Source organism: Oryctolagus cuniculus, chromosome 10, assembly GCF_051225735.1.
Source record: "Oryctolagus cuniculus isolate XC-2025 breed Fujian yellow rabbit chromosome 10, ASM5122573v1, whole genome shotgun sequence".
NCBI classification, from domain to species: domain Eukaryota; kingdom Metazoa; phylum Chordata; class Mammalia; order Lagomorpha; family Leporidae; genus Oryctolagus; species Oryctolagus cuniculus.
In genome coordinates this window covers 76,995,761-77,016,043 of record NC_142876.1, presented here as the reverse complement: position 1 = coordinate 77,016,043, position 20,283 = coordinate 76,995,761, and the positions used below count along the sequence as shown (strand labels likewise).

Genomic DNA, 20,283 nt, shown 5'->3' with positions numbered 1-20,283 from the left:
GACTGTCTTTAAAAGACAGCTCAGGAAGCAGACTCAGAGTCATGGGCTTACTGTGAAGGAGTAATAACGGGTACTTGGGAGAAGTTAAATTTAGGTTTCCAAAGAGGCATTGAGTATATTCAATCAAAGGTGGGGTCAGAAGTTACAGGAAGGGCCTGGGGCAGCTCACAGGAAAGGAGGTACAGGGAAGACATAAAAACGCCAGCAGCAAACACTGAGCATGTGGGAACCTCCCGGATCTCAGCAGCAGGCGTGCGGTAGGATGGGTTTGATAAGTCTGTCCCTCCAGATCCAAGGCAGATGGGAACACTGGAACCCAATGGAGAGCTTGGGCTCCTGCAGGCATGTGGCTGGTGGGGGCAGGAGGCACTTAGTCTAAGAGGGCTCCAGGATGGCTTCCTTATCAGGCTGGGAGCACCCAGACAGGGAACCCAGTTGATGGCTGTCACTTAGGCAGTCAGGCAGGTAGACAGGAATGTCGACAACTCTGTCCCTAAGCAAGCCACAGCTCATCTTGAGGGTTTGGAACAAGACAGGTCTCCTTGATGCCTCCGTCACTCCCCAGAGGGAAGTTCAGAACTCTTGGTGGCTTCTTTCACTGTCACAAAGATTGAGGTATGCACCAGAGATGATCTTAGTCCTGAGAGGCAGAATTCCAAGTAATAAAGAATGACACCTCTTCCAGCACAGCCTTCTCACATCTCAACAGACATTCATGCAGGTAAAATAACAAAACCATAGCTACCATATCTACGAGAGTGTAGATAACTATGTTTTAGAGGTAGCAGATTCATAGGAATTCTTATTATTGGTTTTGATGAACATGTAATACTTTCACATTTTTGCGGGGCATAGTGCAGTATTTCTTTTTTTTTTTTTTTTTTTTTTTTTTTTTTTTTTTTTTGACAGGTAGAGTGAATAGTGAGAGAGAGAGACAGAGAGAAAGGTCTTCCTTTTTGCCGTTGGTTCACCCTCCAATGGCCGCCACAGCTGGCGCGCTGCGGCCGGCGCACTGCGCTGATCCGAAGCCAGGAGCCAGGTGCTTCTCCTGGTCTCCCATGGGGTGCAGGGCCCAAGCATTTGGGCCATCCTCCACTGCCTTCCCTGGGCCACAGCAGAGAGCTGGCCTGGAAGAGGGGCAACCGGGACAGAATCCGGCACCCCGACCGGGACTAGAACTCGGTGTGCCGGTGCCGCTAGGTGGAGGATTAGCCTATTGAGCCACGGCGCCGGCCACAGTGCAGTATTTCAATGCATGTATACAGCATCAACTGATCAAAGGAGCCAGTCACCATTTCCATCTCCCTATCTTTTATGATAGAGCACTCCTGTTCCTGTCTCCTAGCTCTCTGTGGCGATAATATTGTGAACTGCATGAACTTGTCCCATTGTGCTTCAGAACACTACAACTTAGTACTTCTGTTGTGACAGCCATTACCCAACCCTCTCCTCTCCCTCACCCTCCCCTTCCCAGCCTCTGATCAACTAAGCTAAGATCAACTTTGTTCTAACTTCCACATATAAGAGAGAAGATATGGTATTCATCTTTCTGTGTCTTGTTTCACTTAGCATAATCATCTCCAGTTCTGCCCATTTTGCAGCAAATGTCAGGATTTTGCTACTTTTTATGTCTGAATAATATTCCGTTGTGTTTGTATGCTGCAGTTTCTTTACCCATGCATCCAAGGATGGACACCAGATTGATTCCACACCCTGGCTATGGTGACTGGTGCCATGATGGATATGGGAGTACAGGTATTTCTGTCACATGCTGACTTTGTTTCCTTCAGCCATCTATCCACAAGTGGGAAAGCTGGGTCACACGGTAGATCTATTTTTAGTTTTTGGAGGAACTTTCGCACTGTTCTCCAGAATGGCTGCACTCATTTGCATTCCCACCAATATCTCTGCCTTTTCTTGTTCTTTTTTGCACTTTACATAATAGCCATTCGAACTAGAAATGATGCCCTCATTGTGGTTTTGTTTGGCATTTTCCTAATGGCTAATGATATTGAGCACTTTTTCCATAAATATGTTGGTCATTTGTATTCCTTTGGGAGATGTTTATTCAGGTCTTTGCCCAATTAACTGTTTTACATGTAAACATATGATTTTTTTCAATTATGCCATTTATTGATAGAATCATACTGTAAAAACAAAAGAACAACCTTTGGAATAGAGTAGTTTGCTTGCTAAACAGAAAATGTCTTTGAACTATAACATGCAAAACCCAACATGTCAAATGTCTTATAAAGAAGCCCTTGGATTTGTATAAGGACATGTCAGAAGTGATTTTTACATGTTCCACTCCATGTGACATAAGCAATTGTTGTTTGTGTGTGTGTGTGTGTGCATTTAACGGCTGTATCTTGGAATGATAAACCACATTTTAGTTGAGATTCCTGGAACAGGTTTGCTCATATAGGAATGTATGAAAGGAAAGAGTTGTTTGGGTCATTAGAAGAACACTTATCTTTCACTATAAATTAAGGTGACAAGCTGCTGAGTACAAATGGCCCATTCAAATATATTTTTTTGGCAAAGCTTCTTTTTTTTTGTCTCTAGTGCCTTAATTTCTTCCCTCTGATTTTTAAGGAAAAACGGAGTTACAGGTAAAACTGCTGTTGGAGGAGGTTGGTGGCACACATTTTAACCAATGATTGAGTTGTCTGAACGTCAGTGGACTTGGAAGCGAATTCCTGGCCTGGGTTTCAAATGGAACATTTGGGCTTCAGAACGTCATCCCAAGTTCCAGTCCACTGCTTTGTGGTGGTTGAACTTTTCAGAACTGCTGGTCTAGGGTGACGTTTAAGCTTTCCAGCATTGCTCCAATTCCATTTGGAAGCGTTTTGTCCAAGCTTGCAGGAACCAGAACTGTTTTTCCTTTGTTCTCAAATTTTATCTACACAAGATGTCTCAAGGCTCAAAGAGTCAGTCATCTTTGGCCGTCTCACTCTCAGGGCAGCTTTGGCAGAGACAGTCACTCAGTAACGGCTGCAGTATGGAGCACAGTTTGTAGCCTCGGCTGCTCTTTTTGTATAGTAGTACGTGGCGATCTTGCCAGTTCTGGTAAACAACATCCCAAGTGTTCCCCACAGCTTTCTAGAGGTTCCACGTTACCTGGAGAGGGCTAATTTGTGCAAGTCCAGAACTCCAAAAGGAGGAGAGAGATCAGGATATGGGACTGCTTCATCTGGTTCCCTTGATTCTTCAAGGTTTTCTATTGTTTATGACTTTAAGTTCAAGCCCACGTTTTAAAAATAGCTGTGTAAAGTATCCTTTGCTTTCCCATTTCATGACAAATAACTCTCACCTGTTAAGCTTTCTTCTAAGTGCTGTTCCCACATTCCAAATTCCAATGTGGAACAGATGAAGTTTCGCTATTATTGTTTTCTGGAGTTGAGTGTGAATTAATACGAAGTTCATTTCTATCCTTACAAAGTCTCCTGATGGCATTGGCAATCCAGGGTAAGAACCAACTTGTTGATTAACTGAAGTGCTATCATGAGTGGTGCAAAGCGAGGAGCCTTATAGGATGCGTGGTCCTATATTAGTCAGTTTTGTTACTACAATAAAATACCCACGACATTGGACTTCCTAAAGAGAAAAGGCCTATTGGCTCACGCTGTTGGAGTCAAGTCCACGGGTGTGGCCTCTTAGGAGGGTGGCAGGTGGCAATGGCAAAGCATGGGGAGGAAGAATGGCATGGTGAACCAGGAAGCAGATGCAGCGGCTGGGCCCAATCCAGCTTGCCAAGATCACCCTGGCCTAAAGACCTCCCACCAAGCCCCCACCCGCCCCTCCCCCATCAAGTTTCCCACCCTCTTAGTACTGAAGTCCTACGTGACTTCAAGAGGCCAAATCACTCAAACCACAGCAGTTACAGTAGTCTGAGTTTCCACCAAAAGCCTTGCATTCACTCTCCTCCATGGAACTTCCTTCACCAGGAGGATAGCTGTTCTGCATTCCAGCAATTTCCCGCATCAGTTGCCCCTCTGGAATTTCTAAATGGTTCTTGTTAATTTTGCCACCTTCCACACTATCCCTTCCAGGCGGGAGGTTTTATTTTCAGGGATAGGTGGTGCCAAGCCAAATTCCAGTGAGAGGTTTCAGGAGAGTTGTTTCATGGGTGCCATGGGTCTCACCCTTGCTTCTCTGCCATTTTATTGTGGCTGCTCCTCTGGTTCCTTAAAACTCCCACGGAGCCAAAGCCTACAAGCCCTCCCCCTCTTGTCTCCCATGACGCAGGTACTAGGGGACTCCAATCCGCTCCAGCACCACCCCTTGGTCCGGGGCTTCGCCACGGGCAGGGTTGCCAGGCAACTGCCATTGGGCTGGGCACCTGGTTCCAGGAGGCCCCCACAAGTGCTGGGGGCCATGCTTGCCCAGGCTGGGAGCATCCGGGTGGGAAGGGCAGGGGAGGAGAGGAGGGTTGCTCATCCATCTGCCTCCAGGGGAGGCCCCCCCAGGTGTCGCTCCTGCCTCTGACATCACAAAGCGGGTTTACATAATTTAATTACACACAGAGGGTACTCTCATGGTCACCGCAGACAACAGGCAGAGACAAACTGAGAACCCACGGATGGATGAGTGGATATGCAAAATGTGGCGCACGCAGACAACAGAATAGCATTCAGCCTCAAAAAAGGGAAGTACCGGTTACATGTTACGATGCATGAACCTCTAGGGCATTTTTCATTAGCCCGCTTAGAAGTCAAACTCGGGAGCCAGAAAGAAAAAACGGTTTGCCAGGAGTGGGGGTGGGGAGGCCGTTAGCATTCCACGGGCATAGAGTTCCAGTTGGGGAACGTGATGAAGGCCCGGAGAACGGTGACGAGGATGGCTGCACACCACTGACAATGACCTAATGTCCCTGGCACTAGAAAATGGTGACAAAATGGTCAGTTTTATGCTATGTAGGTGTACCCCTTGTATGTTTCGCCATACACATCTATGCACTCCACACATGCCCAGGAGGGCTGGACCTTCGTGCGTTGGAACCGAACCCTGACTGCTCACCACTGTGGAAAACGGCCACACGGAGGTCGATGCCAGTCACGGTGCCTCGGTCCCCAGCCCCACCGTCCCGTACCCAGCAGCGTTCTCAGTGCGCATGTCACAAAAGTCTCTCAGCGGCACCTGACGGCGCCTACGCGGTGGCTTCTGACGTCACTGAGCCTGAGCATTTACAGCAGGACCCTTTTGCAAGAACTGAAGTTCTGGGGGTGCAGATCTGGTAGTAGTTTGCTTGCTCCCCTAAATAAGGGAGCCCTTTGGCGGGAAGCCAGAAAGCCTCTAACTCTCAGTAGTGATAGAACATGCACGCACACACGTAAAAGAATCAAATTCATGCCGCTCGGTAACAAACGCAGACACAGAGCACATCTCTTCAGTCATGGGAATCTCTGTATCACGTCAAAAGAGATTAGACTATGACAGCCGAGGGCACAGGGTATCCATCCCAATTATCCCTGTGTCCTTTCTCCATTGAGACCCTTCTTTGCATCTCAACACTGGGGCATGATTAATATTTTACATACTGTCCAAAAGGGGAATGTGACTTACCAGAAACCAGACTGAACATTTCAAACACAGATCATCCTTTGCCAAGAGAAAATCCTGCCCAGCTGTAGATTTCTCATTTGCAAAACATAAGCGCAATGAAATTCCATTACTTAGAGAAACTGGCTGTTCCACCAAACCCTTGGCAACAGAGGCTGTACTTATCTTTTTGAACAATAGTCTCAGAAAATGTATTCATTCTCAAAAAAAAAAAAAAAAAAGATAAATGCATCTGGGCCCTATTGAAAGCGCTCTCACTCATGATAATTCTTGCTAGGGGAAAAAACACTCCCCTGACCTGGGAAGTAGAAAGACTGACCCTACAGCACACAGCAGAAAGAGCTCCAAGTTCAAGAACTCTTCAAAGAGTCCAAGGCAATGTAATGATACTAATAATGTCCTTAAAACCAAAGCAAGCATCCTTTTAACACGCAGCTTCCCGCATGGCAATCCCCTCACCCCCCGCCCCCATCAGAGGAGAGATCCTTACACCCTGACTCCTACAATTCATTTTCCCAGGAGATGTTAACTGTGCTTTTTTTTTTTTTTTCCTGAGGACATAAATTATCCTGAAGCACACGGCACTGCACGTTACGGAATTCATCCAGATGGACTTGGAAAAGCCAGTCTGTTCTCTGCCTTCCTGAAACTCCGTTCCCCCAGGAGACGTACGGGCCACATTCCACAAGGGGTGCGAGCTTAGCCTCGGGCTCAGTGCACCATCGTGGCTCTCGTTCAATCCAGAGTTTTGAAGCAGCCCATGAGAACACTGACGCTATGCAAATGCGTGTGGAACAGCAAACCCCGTGGGGAACAGTGCTGTTTTTCTCTTTTCCTACTGAGTGCACTCCACCACGGCCATGGTGAGTTTCTTGTGGGATCTAGCAAATCATCCTGGATTTCCATATTTACCTTTTCCTGAACAGGAAAGGCAACCAATGGAAGCCCATGGATGTGCCCATCAAAAAGTAATCAAAATGGTCAGAAACACCTGCATAAAAATAGTCATTCATATCAAACTGTGTGATAAGAGTCCTTACTAGGTAGCAACAAATAACTCTGTCCCTTTCAGCAACTTGGAACAGCCTAGACCGTGGCACAATCCCATTCCAGGGTATTCTATGTATGGTGGGGCTGAGCAACCTACTTCTCCCCATCCCCAGGGATATTTATAAACCTAGTATATAAAAGTTTGGAATATGAGTAAACAATGGAAAATGAAGGAGTCAATGACAACGGGAGTGAATCCTAATATCAACCTTCGCCTGCACATCCCTGGACAACCAAGGTATACAACTGATACCAGGTAGAGAAGACAGACAGAAGAGAGCCCCATGCATTTGTAGAAATAATTGTGTGCCGTGAGCCCTCAAGACAGGGGAATGCCGCCGAAGCTGACACCATGTACCCTGGTAACCAACCAACGCGAAGCGTCACAATTTGTACAACAGGGATTGCTCATCTGGTTCTAACTAACACACAACCCTCCGATGGATTTTGCACAAAGCTATAACTGAAGCATACAAAACAGATGCAAGTCCGCATGAAAGGAGCCAAATTGTGAACATGCCACTCATAATCCAGCTTCTCTATATTTAACAAAAACTTAACACCAAGGCAGTCAACACTCTGTCTGGTCCCACACAATGGGCGAAAGCGAGCCTCCTGCCCAACCATCTACCCCTCAGGCTTCCCTCCCCCAACACACGTCCTGCTTTGAGCTTGACCAAGACAGGATGGCATTCCGCCTATTAAAAGACACGGGCCGGTGTTCACATACCTCAATAATCCTGTCGTGAATTTGCAGGCCTCCTTCTTTGGCTGCAGGCCCACTGTCAACTATTTTGGACACAAAGATTCCTTCACTGGATGATCCATCTTGGGTGTCCTTTGGGTTAAAAAAACACAGACATGACCGCTAGGCACTAAGTCGGGCATAAGAACAAAGCTTATACTCTTGAAACAGTTATTCCCTCTTGCTCTGTCAGAAGTGGCAAGAGCATAATTGTTTCTCCTAATTTGGTTTAAACTAAAATTAATACATACATATAGTAAAATATTTCAAACCATGCAACAGATATAAAATGATGAGTCCCTGCCATCCCTAACCCAACCAGCCTTCTTTGAGTTTATGCATCCTTTCTAAAATATTTCAATGCATCACCTTGCTAAATATGTATTTGCTCCTGTTTTAGGATCAAACATAGGACTATGCTGTTTCCACTCTTAGGTCCTTGTGTCCCTCATTTAACTCTAGAAATATGGTAGATCTTCCACTATCAATCTCCACGTGTCTATCCTACTTCTTTAAGTGGCTGAATCCGAGCATATGGATAACTGGCATTGTTTCTAGCTGTTGCTCCTAGAGACAATGGTGAGATAATACACTTCTACTTGCATTTTGAAATGTCTTTGCTACTATGCATCTAGGGCAAATGGCTAGCAATGGAACTACTGGGCCAAAGGATATGTACATTTGATAGATAGTGAGTGACAGACTGCCTGCAGAGAGTTTGTACTGATAGTTTATCAGTCAAGGTTGTTTCTCCTCATCCTGAATTGCACAGTGAATTGTTAGGCTTCTTGATATCTAATCATCTGATCCTAAAAACCTGCACTGCAGTATATTTTTTTCATTCTGATTTGTATCAGAAAAGCTCACCACCACTATCCCAGTCCTAATACATTCTGATCTCCTACCAATCTTCTCGAATCCCTTTAGATGTTGAATTAAACAACAGGATGGAAACTTTCTGGGAAAGAAGACAGCTCCTTCCTTTCCTTAAAAATCAAAAGGCTCCCACAAGCTCATAAAAAGCCCTCACAGCTTGTCCATAAACTTCTTCCTAAGCAGCTCTGTGGCAAATCCTCTCCAAGTCTGAAGATTAAATTTCTAGTAATTAACAGATGGATTTATAAATCGAATGGCACAAGCGTGCGTTGTTTCCAAACAAAATGATTTCAAGAGTAGGTTCAGAATGTGCCACAAAACTCCAGAATCTATCACCATAGTAAAGTCCTTGCCATAATGCCCTAAAAACTCTGTCTCAATTATACTAATTCAGCATAGACATATACAAAAATGCCATTGTTAAAAAAATAACAATACAATCAACATTTTCCTCTTCAGGCAGGAAAAACAAAACAGATCTTCTATGTTCTCAAGAGGGAAAGACAAGACTCTGAAGCAGGATCAGTCTGTCCCCAAGCAATGCAACAGCAGCCACTGGGGTTGGGAAAATGCACATTCCTCGGCCTGTCTCTCCTTCTCCCTCCCTCTCTGCTCCCCCAAATACAGACACACACTAAAATACTACATGATTCATCAAAGGAAACCAAAATCACAACCCAAAAAGAGCATTAAGTGTTTTTCCCAACATTTATCCCCACATGACAAAGATATGTCTCTCGCTGCCATCTGGATTCCATCAGCACTCTCCCCAGAGCAGGGCCAGCAGCACTGTGGGTGCTGTGTTAGATCAGCTAGCCTCAAAGGGCATCCCTGCTCTGCATCACTGTGTTTTGCACGGGCCTACTGTGTCCTAACCTTTTACCGTCTGATGATCTGTGTGCCTCCTTTCTCTCTCACAGGAGAGTGGCCCACAAATGCACCCATCTAGGGTAGCTCTCCGTGTGGATTCCTCAAATGTAAGTACAAAGTTGTGCAACACATCTATGTACTGGGAGCATGCTATGCACCAAGCACACCGTGATTGCTCTAATGTGCTTCATTTAATCCCCACAGCTATGGTTAAGTGGGGAGTATCACTATTAGCCACTCCACAGATAAAAAAACAGATCAACAGAGGTCAAGTAAGGTACTGAGGTCATGGTCTCATATCTACAGGGTGGTATGGTTTGGTTTCAAATGGAGTTGAAGTTGATTCTCTTGATCTGCATATGCCATGTCTCCCAGTGAGAAAACTCAAAGTACACATGGATCCAAAACCTAGCACTTCAGGCTATGGAACATTCCACTAGAGGAACCTGAAGTGTGTCTCAGTGGACCACAAAGGATTTACGAGCCAGCTTGGGTTCCCTAAGAGGTGATGTCAATATATCAAATGCAAAGAGATCTGTGTTTATTCTGATTTAACCACTTTACATTTCTTGGCTGGGGAGGAAGAAGGAGATAACGGGATAGGGTTTTGGCTTTGGTTTGTTTTGCAAAACATACTGTACATAAGTAATCATACTAAGGGAACATTAGAAAGTTCAAGTAAAAGTCAGAGAGAAACAGGCACAACCCAACACCAGAATTTAGGTTAAAGTAGGGGGCAGACAGAACGCAAGAAACAGATGACAAAAAACAAACAAACAAACAAAAAACCCCGAAAACACAAAATCAAAGAGAACCAGATCAAGTCCACTCTGAACAGCTGGATTTTCCTCTTAAAAGACATCCCACTTTATTCTTAGTTTGGCTCCTCTCCTCGCACATTTTCAGTTAGAGCTATTCATCAAGGTGAACTAACATGACTTGGGATTTATTCTGCTTTGCTGGCTTGAGTCAAAGAAAAATGAAAGGGATTGTTCTCATCCCAGGGGCACCTGACAATAAAGTACGCTTGCCAAGGGCTTAAGGGAAGGGTCTGATACACAGGACTGGCTGCTGTCTTGTTAGGGATCTGCGAACTAGTGAATGAATGATGTGATTTTGCTGAGAGCATTAATGTACTACATCACACAATGAAAAGCCCATGTCAGAAGCCCCCAGCTGGGCTATTTCACAAACCAACCAAGCATCTAGCACAGGAATTCCTTGGAAAACACACACATCATTTGTTCTGCGTTCTACTTCCAGTAACTCACAATGTTGTGCGCTGTTGCTCATCTTGGCTTTTTGTGTGTACTCAATGACCTGCCAGATTTTCCAGGCAACAGTACAGAATACATTGAGGTTTCATTATGCTGTTTCTGCTAATCAGGCTGAGTTGTTTCTTTTGTGTGTGTATTTTTTTTTAACACTGTGGCGAATAAGTGCATCTGGAAATAAAGTTTCTTCTGGGGCCATGCATGTATTTCTTACAAAAAGATCATGTGAACTGAGAACACTTGGGAAAACTACAAAATCAGATCTGGCTTACACATCACCCCCTCTGCACAGCCAGCACCTTCTCATCCTTAGGAGCCGGCTCAGTGTCTCCTCCTCTCCTTCCTGACTACCTGAGCTAACGGGGCCCTTCGCTTCTTGGTACCTGCCGTATGCCACTTTCCCACTTCACCACACTTCTCCCAGTCTACAGTGATCAGGTTTACTTGTTTCTTGTCTAATGTCCCCTCTGCTCTAGGACAAACCTCAGTGACCACAGGGACCCACGTCTTTCTGGCTTCCACTGGACTTCTCAGTTCCTAGCAAATAGCCTCCTTTATTGAACAACCAAATTAGATTGTTCTTCCCTTTCCTTTGACTGTTTTCCTTTGAAGCAAACGAGGATATGGTCAGCAAAAGCAAAAGGCAAGGGATTCGAAAGTCCCCTGGAACAAGGGTGAGATCCTGAGCCGCACCCTGCAGTGAGTTCACAGGGTCCTTCAGCAGGCACTGTTCTTGCAGTTAAGCTGACAGATTTGAATCTGTCTGCTTCGAGGAGGGGCTGATGAAGAACAGGGTGGGCAAAAAGCTAGACGACCTGCAAAGGAGGCCTTTGCCCCTGACTGAGGAAGGTGATCACAGAGAAGACCCAGGACCACACTTCTGGCCAGGCCACCCCACCCCAGAGGAGTGTGGCTGGGTGCTTTGTTCCAGCTGCTCCTCCATCATCTGCCTTCACTCAGTCCAGTCGCTACACACTCAGAAATGCAGCCTCAAAGCCAAACAATGGGAAGTAGCCATTGCATTAGCAGGATCACGCTGTTTTAGGAGACCAAAACACAACAGAAATATCCCAGTGTGAAAATGTCAGCTAAACAATCCACTCTTGAATTCTAGAGATCAGAATGAAGTGAGCTAGGGCTCCAAATGCACCCCCCTCCCCCAAACCTCAACCTCTCTTGCAGCTACACCAGGGAGAGGAAAAATGCACTTTAGTAATGAACATACCACGCACGGCCGGCCACCAATGATATTGAATCCCAGGGAGCCGGAGTCCCGATGCAGCACAAGAGTCAGGCTTTTGGTCTCTTCACCCTGCAAGGAAGAAATGGATCCAAATCTTCATTCACAAGCCGCAAAGAGATGGTAGGAATTTCCTAAGTGGACTCAGGGACTACGGAAGTAATGGCTACAAATCTTCAAGCTCGTGGCAAGTTTAAGCAAGGGGACATTCGGGACTCAGTCTGAAATTCAAGGCTCCAGGTACTGTCCAGCCTTGGATCGACCACGTAAGGATGTCTGGAGAGGGCCCCACATGCCTCAGGAGCAGTTTCTATGAGTGACACTGTGGCGTGCAAAGGCGCCTACCCTCCCCCGTCCCCCCTGCAACTGGGCCAGCAAACGCCCGCTGTCTACACGGCCGCCTTCTGTCTGTTTCAACCATTCTCAACAGCAGCATTCATGGCATGTCACGGAAGGCTTCGGAGTGCACGCATGGCCCATCAATGGTCATCTCTGTTTGGGAGGACTTGGAGGGGCGGGGGTGTGCGTGAACAGTCAGATGCAAACATGGAGGGAAAACAGAAAATCCAGCGTCTTACTGAAAAGGGGGAGGGGGTGTTCTCACAAAGTCATTACTGTGCAATCCATATGAAACGCAGAGCTGTTTGACACAAAACACTCTGTTTAAGGCTGGTCAGTGGGAAACCCTTTAAATCAAACAAGTAGAAGTCACCCAGGCAGTCACACAGGCATAACATTCAACCGTGTGAGGGGGTGCAGACGTCAGGGCACCTCAAGTAAGACAGGAATAAAAATAGATTGATCCCCGATGTGAAAACTATCACTTAACATTCTTTGGTATAAACATTAAACTCACTGATACACCTCTGAAAAGTTCCCAGTTACAAATAACGATACCCAGAACTTCACACGCACTATGAACCTGCATGCGCTTCTCTGGCTTGTTCAGTTTAAACATGGCACTTATTGTAAATACACTATTCTTGAAAGGGGGAAAGACAGAGAAACAGGGAGAGAGAAAGAGATTAAGATCAAGATCAAGATCTGCCGGTTCATTCCATAAATAACTACAACAATCAGGGCTAAGTCAGGCCAGAGCCAGGAGCCAAGAATTCCACCTGCGTCTCCCTCTTGGGTGGCAGGGGCCTAAGGACTTGGGCCATCTTCTGCTCCTCCCAGGTATGTTAGCAGGGAGCCAGATTGGAAGTGGAGCAGCTGGGACACAACGAACCAGTTGCAGGCAGCAGCTTAACCTGCTGTGTCACAGTGCAGGCCTTTCTTTTTTCTTTTTTATGTTTTTCAATAAACAGCATTGCCATCCCAAGAATCAAACAGTGCTATCAATCTTCATAACTAATTGGGGCTGCTACAAAGGCAACTACTTTCACTGCTACAACAGAATAAAAAGTTCAGAATGAGTCTTGAGATCTGAGGATGCTGACTCGCAAATGAAAGAGTTTATATCTTTCTGCTTTGGACACTGAAAGTCTTAGTAAGTCCATTTCATGCTCTGCTGCCTTATAGAGATAAAAAAGACATACATGGGAGCTGGAGCAAGTTATCTTACATGTCATACAAGCCTGGCTCTCACAACTCATCGGTGATCCAAACCTCACAGTTACACAGTAATCCGAGGGAGATGGCTTCAGTTTGATAATCTCAAATGATGTAGAAAGAAGAACGCACAATCAGATGAACACAAAATTGAGTTGAAAATCTGTGATAACTTCTTATTCAAAAAAAAGAAAAAAAATAAAATGGTTCTTACTACACTACATTAACAACAGTAGCAGCTAACATTTATCGACTGATTGCTCTGTTCTAAAAGCTATACAGTGTTTAAATGTTTTGCTTCATCCAATCCATCTTACAAATGGGCACTATATCCTCGTGATATAGGTGGGGACACTGAGGGAGAGTGATTGCGGAAAACTGTCCCATGTCAAAGAGAAGGAAAAAAAATCAAGCTGAGATTCAAACCCATGTGCTCCAATTCTAGGCCCTAATCACGCTTTTATACTACTCCCTTTCAGTGTAGAATATAGAAAATACTCTCATGTAAACTAGCAGTATCAGTCCTCACCCTAGAGGGCTCAACGTTGAAGTTCCAAGAGGAAAGTCATTCAGGTATGGTTTACTCAGGAAGCCAACATCTGAACAAAAGTTCAAAGACCCAACCTCATGAAGACATCTAGGTCCAGCTTCCGGCCTCAAGGATCTCTCTAGGTGGGGACAAACGAGACCATCCTTGAAACAACATTCCTCAGCCATTAGTAGCCTGCACAGAAGGCTCTGGAACAACCCAGTTGATGTACATTTCCTTGCCAGATGCAATTGCGGGGGAGGGTGGGAAACAAGACAGAGTTCTTATTTTCTACAAGAGTCTTGGACTTGCCCGCTGTGCAGGGGGAGACGCTGGCTCTAGGCTGCAGGGGCTGTTTTGGGGCTGATCTGCAGCGATAAAGCGACATGCAGAAGATTCTCCACAGGAGGCTGGGAAGGATCAAGTGTGAGAAAAGTTCAGGATGAGCTGAGCTCCTTGCGTTTCTCCAGCTCATTGCCAAAGGTCAAACTCAAACACGCCGAGCTTAACTGTGGCTTTCCCTCTCCACTCTCCTGCCTCCAAACAACCTTAACAACTTCAGCTTAATTTCTAATTTTTCAGAAGAAATATGAATAGAGAGTTGAAGCGCTACAATCACACCACATGCGATTTGTTGGTATTGACTTCTGTTTAAACACTTGGCCTGCTCCCAGGCTCAAAACGTTTCCTGTTAGAGGGTATTTAAATGATCATTTAATTATATCCTACCAAATGAACAAATGGGATAAGGACCAAGGCTCTCATCAATGCTGCTTTCCCGACTGCTAACGCTGCCTTAATGGTGGTGTCTTTGATTGGAAAGAAATTTTAACCAATACTGGTTCTTTGGGGTAGTTTGCCATAACAAATGCTTTGTAATTTTCTCAATGTAAACACCTGATAAACAGCTGATTTTGAAATAGGCAAGCAGCAGCCCAGCTGGTCTAGGACTGAGTAGTTAGAGCTTTTGAAATTTAAACATCCAGGGGCAGGCTTTGGTACCGAGTTAATCCACTGCTTGGAATGCCTACATCCATATCAAGTGCTTGGGTTCAAGTCTCAGCTCCACTTCTAACCCAGCTTCCTGCTAACGCGTACCCTGGGAGACGGCAGGTGATGGCTCCAAGTATTTGGGTTCCTGTCACCTCCATGGGGCATTTAGATTGAGTTCTGGATTCCTGGCTTTGCTTTGGCCTATCCCTGACTGTTGTGGCCATGAGGGTGGAGGAGCGTGAATCACTGGGTGGAAGATCTCTCTCTTTCTCTTGCTCTCATTCTCTTTCAGATACAATGAAAACAAAGTAATAATTTTTAAAAAATGGATATCCAATGACCGAAACTGAAGCATTTTCTTCCCTAAATCAGAAAGGAAGCAAAGGCTACAACAGCTAAGAAGCCAGCAGGTCCTGCTCCCAGGAAGCGGGGCGCTCTGCCTGGCCAAGCCCTCCCCAGCTTTGTCACCTGCGGGGCAAACACAAGCCCCCTCGCCACCCTGCAAGCCCTCATTTTACTCATCAGCTGTGGCCTCCTCCTGGGATCTTAGCCCAAAGTTGCTCCCCAGAGGCAGGAGCCCTTTACACACAGTGTCCCCCTTGAAAATGGTCAGAGGACAGAAATCCAGAGTCCGTCACTCAGCAGCGACACAAGGCTCACTCTGAAATGGTGAATTTTTGAGTTAATGTCTCTTTCATATTTTTTTCCCAAGAGCAATCACTTCAAATGTCTAAAGTTCCTTCAGGAATTTTTCTGAAAAAAGCACAAAAACCCTGCAGGTGTGGTAGGCACTTAATCCATGGCCAATAAATGCTGGATAAATCTGCACTCTCATTTTATCCCAAGGACTGTCGTAGCTGCTGCCAGAGCATACTCCCATTTTAGCAATGCAGCAATGAAGGCTTAGAGGAGGTTACAAGATCCCATCCTATCAAAGTCCCATAAGAGGGGCCAGCACTGGGCCACACTGGGTTAAGCCACTGCCCGTGATGTTGGCATCCCATAAGAGTGCTGGGTGGGGACCAGGATAGAGTTCGAGGCTCCTGGCTTTGGCCTGGTACAGCCCTGGCCTTGGAGACTATTTGGAGAGTGAACCAGCCACCTCCCTTTCTTTGGGTAACTCTTTCAAATAAATAAATAAAAATAAATAAATCTTTTTTAAAAAATAAAAAGTCCCTCAACAATAGGGCCAAGGGTGCACATGAACCCCAATATTGCCAATTCCAGGGTCTGAATACTAACCACACTCAACAAACTCGCTCTATTCAGGAGCCTGGAGCCTGCCCACTGACCCTAGTCCTGCACCCAGCCCTAACCCATGCCTGTCAGCGTCACCCCTCTCCTGATCCACCTGCAGCAAGGACATGGGCATGTGAAAACAGCGAGCTGACAGCAACACTGTAGGTGTAATCTCTGCTCAGGATTCAACTCTGCACTCACCACCCTCCCAGGAGCTGGGGCTGCTGCAGGGCCCACAGCCATCACCTGCTGTCTCCCAGGGTATGCGTTAGCAGGAAGCTGGGCCCACTCTCAGACACACAGAGGCTGCACGGGGTCTCTGCCCATTTGGGTCCCTGTAATTATACACAGGGAACGGGTGAGAAAGATGGCCATGCAGGTCCATCTGGTAGTTATTTTCTTTACAAGACTAATCATTATGTTACACCACTTCCCCCTTCTTATTGGAACCGCTTTGTTAAGACACCATTAGTCAAAGGGAGACAGTGGCTAAGCCACGACTAAACAGCTCGGGTGAGCAAAGCACAGAAAGATTGCGCTGTGTTTTCAAAGGCAGAGTCGGGCTCTGAGGCCCTGGCTTGTAGCTATTCAGCTTTATACTTGCACCACAGTGCCCGGCCCCTGAAAAGGAAGACGGCAAGGAGCCCAGACACGCGGAAGGTTTCACGCAGCTCCTCCCATGAGCTACGCTTACCATTTCTAGGACAAAAGTGAAAGAAATGAGGCACTTTCCATGCAAGACGCCATCTCTTTATTCCTTTGTGTTTAGTTCATCTGAATTTCCTTTATAGCCAGAATCTGTTTGGTTTTATACTTTGCGTGCTCCACACTGGACCTTTGAAAGTGGAAATTAGGGCATGGGGTGAAGATCTTTCTTCACTATGGACCAGAGGCCAACAGACAAGCCAAAAAGGAGCCACGAGAGGAGGCTGGGTAAGTTGTTTGACTTTTTTGAGCTTCTTGATTTTTTAAATCTGTAACATGGAGGGTAACAGGTGATGGGCAGGACTGTCTACCTTATAGGGCCCCTCTGAGGATTAACTACATTCATGCCACACGGCGCTCTGCACACACAGTGCTCTGCTCTGCATATGTAATGAGACTTCAGAGGGGACTCTGCCCCAACAAATCACGCTTTTCTCTGGTTTTGGTAGCAGTGTCTGAGCTTGAAGTCAGGTGACACCGGATTCAAGTCCCAGCTCTACCCTTTGACTCCAGCTTCTGTCCTAAATTTAGCTCTATAATAATGTTTTAATTAAGCGATTTACTTATTTGAGAGGCAGAGACAGAAGGAATGAGTTCCATCTGACTGTTCACTCCCAAAATGCCCATAATCATGGGGGGTAAGCTGAGGCCAAAGCTGGGAGCTGGGAACTCAGACTACACCTCCCACGTGGGTGGCAGAGACCCAATTATTCAAGCCATCACCACTGCCTCCCAGGGTCTGCATTAATAGAAACCTTAAATCAGGAACCAGAACTGAGATTCAAACACAGCACTCCAATGTGGGATGTGGGTACCTTTTGTTAGAAAGAAAATTATTTGAAAAGCAGAGTGACAGATAAGTAGAGACATAGAGAGATGGAGAGAGAGAGAGACAGACAGACAGAGAGAGAGAGAACTTCGATCTACTGGTTCACTCCCTGAATGCCTACAATAGCTGGGGTTCGGCCAGGCTGAAGCCAGGAGCCTAGAATTCCATCCCAGTCTCCCTCAAGGGTGGCAGGGACCCAAGCACTTTGGCCATCATATGCTGCTTTCGAAGGTGCACTGGTAAGGAGCTGGATCTGAAACAGAACAGTCAGGGCTCGAACTGGTGCTGTATTATGGGATGCACAGCCTAACCTGCTCCGCCAGCCCCAAACATCTTAACCTGGTGTCTTGATCCCTAGGTCAAATGCTCCCCCCCATAACATTTTATTTGTCCCTCTCACTATAATAAAAAAAGTGTACCTAATGAGGAAGTTGGAGAAACTAATGTGTATAAACACGAAGCACCCTGAGATGTATGACATCTAGTGGAACTCAACGAATATTACTTCCTTTCTTTTTAAGTTCCTTGGACCGCAATCCCAATGCATAATTGTCTTATAAATAGATTCTTACTCAATAAATATTTTTCCAGAGAGGCCAGCAATCATTTCTGAACAGAGAAAGAACCAACTCATAGATAGATTAGAACAGAATGCCCCATTCAAATCATCAAGTTATGCTCATTTAACTGAGTAGCTGAGTTCCACGTTTGTAAACCAAATCCCAATTTTCTTTGCCAATCACTGAAATGGAATAGAAAAGACAGCCTACAGTTCTAATGGCTGAGGCTAGGCACACTGTGGAGTGGCCGTTCACTGAAGCTTTTCAGACACACAAAATATATGGAACAGTGAACACTCAACAGATACGTTTCAGAGTGGTCAGAGTGGCTGCACATCTGGAACACCTTGTGATACAACTGTCTATTCAATCTGGTTGTCTCCAGGGCTGAAGTGGGCAAAACAGTGTCTGGGATTTGGGGCTTTCTATAACTGTCTCTGGGTGGATCTAGTTGAAGAAAAATAAAGTTTGCTTCTCCAAAACCTGGAAACAATTTTGTTAAGGCAGGCAGCGGGGGTGGGAGGGTGTCACAGAAATATCCATGCTTTCCTTTAACACAAGCCTTCTCTGGGTGAGCAACATGCAATGTGTGTGTGTGTGTGTGTGTGTGTGTGTGTGTGTGTGTGTGTGTTTTGACAGGCAGAGTTAGAGAGAGACAGAGAGAAAGGTCTTCTTTCTGTTGGTTCACCCCCCCAAATGGCCACTAAGGCCAGCGCGCTGCGGCCGGCGCACTGCCCCGATCCAAATCCAGGAGCCAGGTGCTTCCTCATGGTCTCCCATGCGGGTTCAGGGCCCAAGCACTTGGGCCATCCTCCACTGCCTTCCTGGGCCACAGCAGACAGCTGGACTGGAAGAGGAGCAACTGGGACAGAATCCGGCGCTCCAACTGGGACTAGAACCCAGGGTGCCGGCGCTGCAGGCGGAGGATTAGCCTAGTGAGCCGCAGTGTGGCCTCGGCCAACACAAGCCTTCTCTGGGTGAGCAACACGCAAAGTTTTGATAGCTGATGCAGACAGCCCTTTCAATCTAGAATTCATCCACCAAACAATACATTCCCAAGAGCAGCCAGTGCCCATGGCAATGGAACTGTGCCTGGTACACAGCCCTGACAAGGCAACCTCCTCCGATTATTTGGTTACAGCTGTGACAAATGCTATGCAGGAGGCATTGAGTGTCAGAGGGAGTGTCAGGGCAGCAGGCATAGTCTGTGAGGTCAGAGAGTCCACCTGGCTTCCTGATGGTGGTGATGCTGGAGGTGAGAGGGGAGGGACAGAAAGAAACATTATCTGGTGAAGAGAAAACCATACACGTGGACAGAAAGACTGTGGGTGAGAGGGAGGGGTGGGTAACTGGTAAGTTAGTGACGAGCACACGTAAAGACTGTGCCAGGTAAGAAACAGAGCAAGTACAGGGGTCCAGAGGCACAAAGGAGCTCGGGAAACCCTCACAGACCAGTGAAGCCAGGAAGAACTAATACAGGGAAGATTGGGGGCAGGGGCCGGTGCTGTGGCGCAGCTGGTTAAAGTCCTGGCCTGAAGCACCAGCATCCCATATGGGCGCCAGTTCTAGTCCTGGCAGCTCCTCTTCCGATCCAGCTCTCTGCTGTGGCCTGGGAAATCAGTAGAAGATGGCTCAAGTGCTTGGGCCCCTGCACCGGCATGGGAGACTGGGAGAAAGCATCTGGCTCCTGGCTTTGGATCGGCGCAGTTCCAGCCTTTGCAGCCATCTGGGGAGTGAATCATCGGATGGAAGACCTCTCTCTCTCTCACTCTGTCTCTCTGCCTCTCTGTCTCTCTCTCTCTACCTCTCTCTGTAACTTTGTCTTTCAAATAAATAAAATAAATCTTTAAACAAGAAGAATGGGGCAGAGGAAGCCCATCAGAGCACAGCAGGACATTGTAGCCACCCTAGAGAAACAGGAAGGTGCAGAGCTTTAAGAAGATTTGCATTTCTAAGACATCACTTCTAGTGTTAGGTAAAGAATGAAATGAGGGAAGTGAGGACATCCCATATGGGTGGCGGTTCAAGACCCAGCTGCTCCACTTCCGATCCAGCTCTCTGCTATGGCCTGGGAAAGCACCCATACTTGCATGAGAGACTCGGAAGAAGCTCCTGGCTCCTGGCTTCAGATTGGTGCAGCTCCAGCTGTTGTGGCCAATTGGGGAGCAATTGGAGAGTGAACCAGAGGATGGAAGACCCCTCTCTCTCTCTTCCTCTCTGCTTCTCCCCTCTCTGTGTAACTCTGACTTGCAAATAA

General features: G+C 46.4%; 1 protein-coding gene across 1 annotated transcript in view; it reads right to left on the bottom strand.

Moving 5' to 3' along the window:
* Positions 1–20,283, bottom strand: part of PDZRN3 (PDZ domain containing ring finger 3) — a 252,167-nt gene that overhangs the window by 227,279 nt on the left and 4,605 nt on the right. The window contains exons 2-3 of the mRNA XM_051851467.3: positions 11,603–11,689; positions 7,343–7,450 (exon numbers count right to left, since the gene is read on the bottom strand). Coding sequence (XP_051707427.3) covers positions 7,343–7,450; positions 11,603–11,689 — 195 coding nt within the window. The remainder of the gene's footprint in view (positions 1–7,342; positions 7,451–11,602; positions 11,690–20,283) is intronic.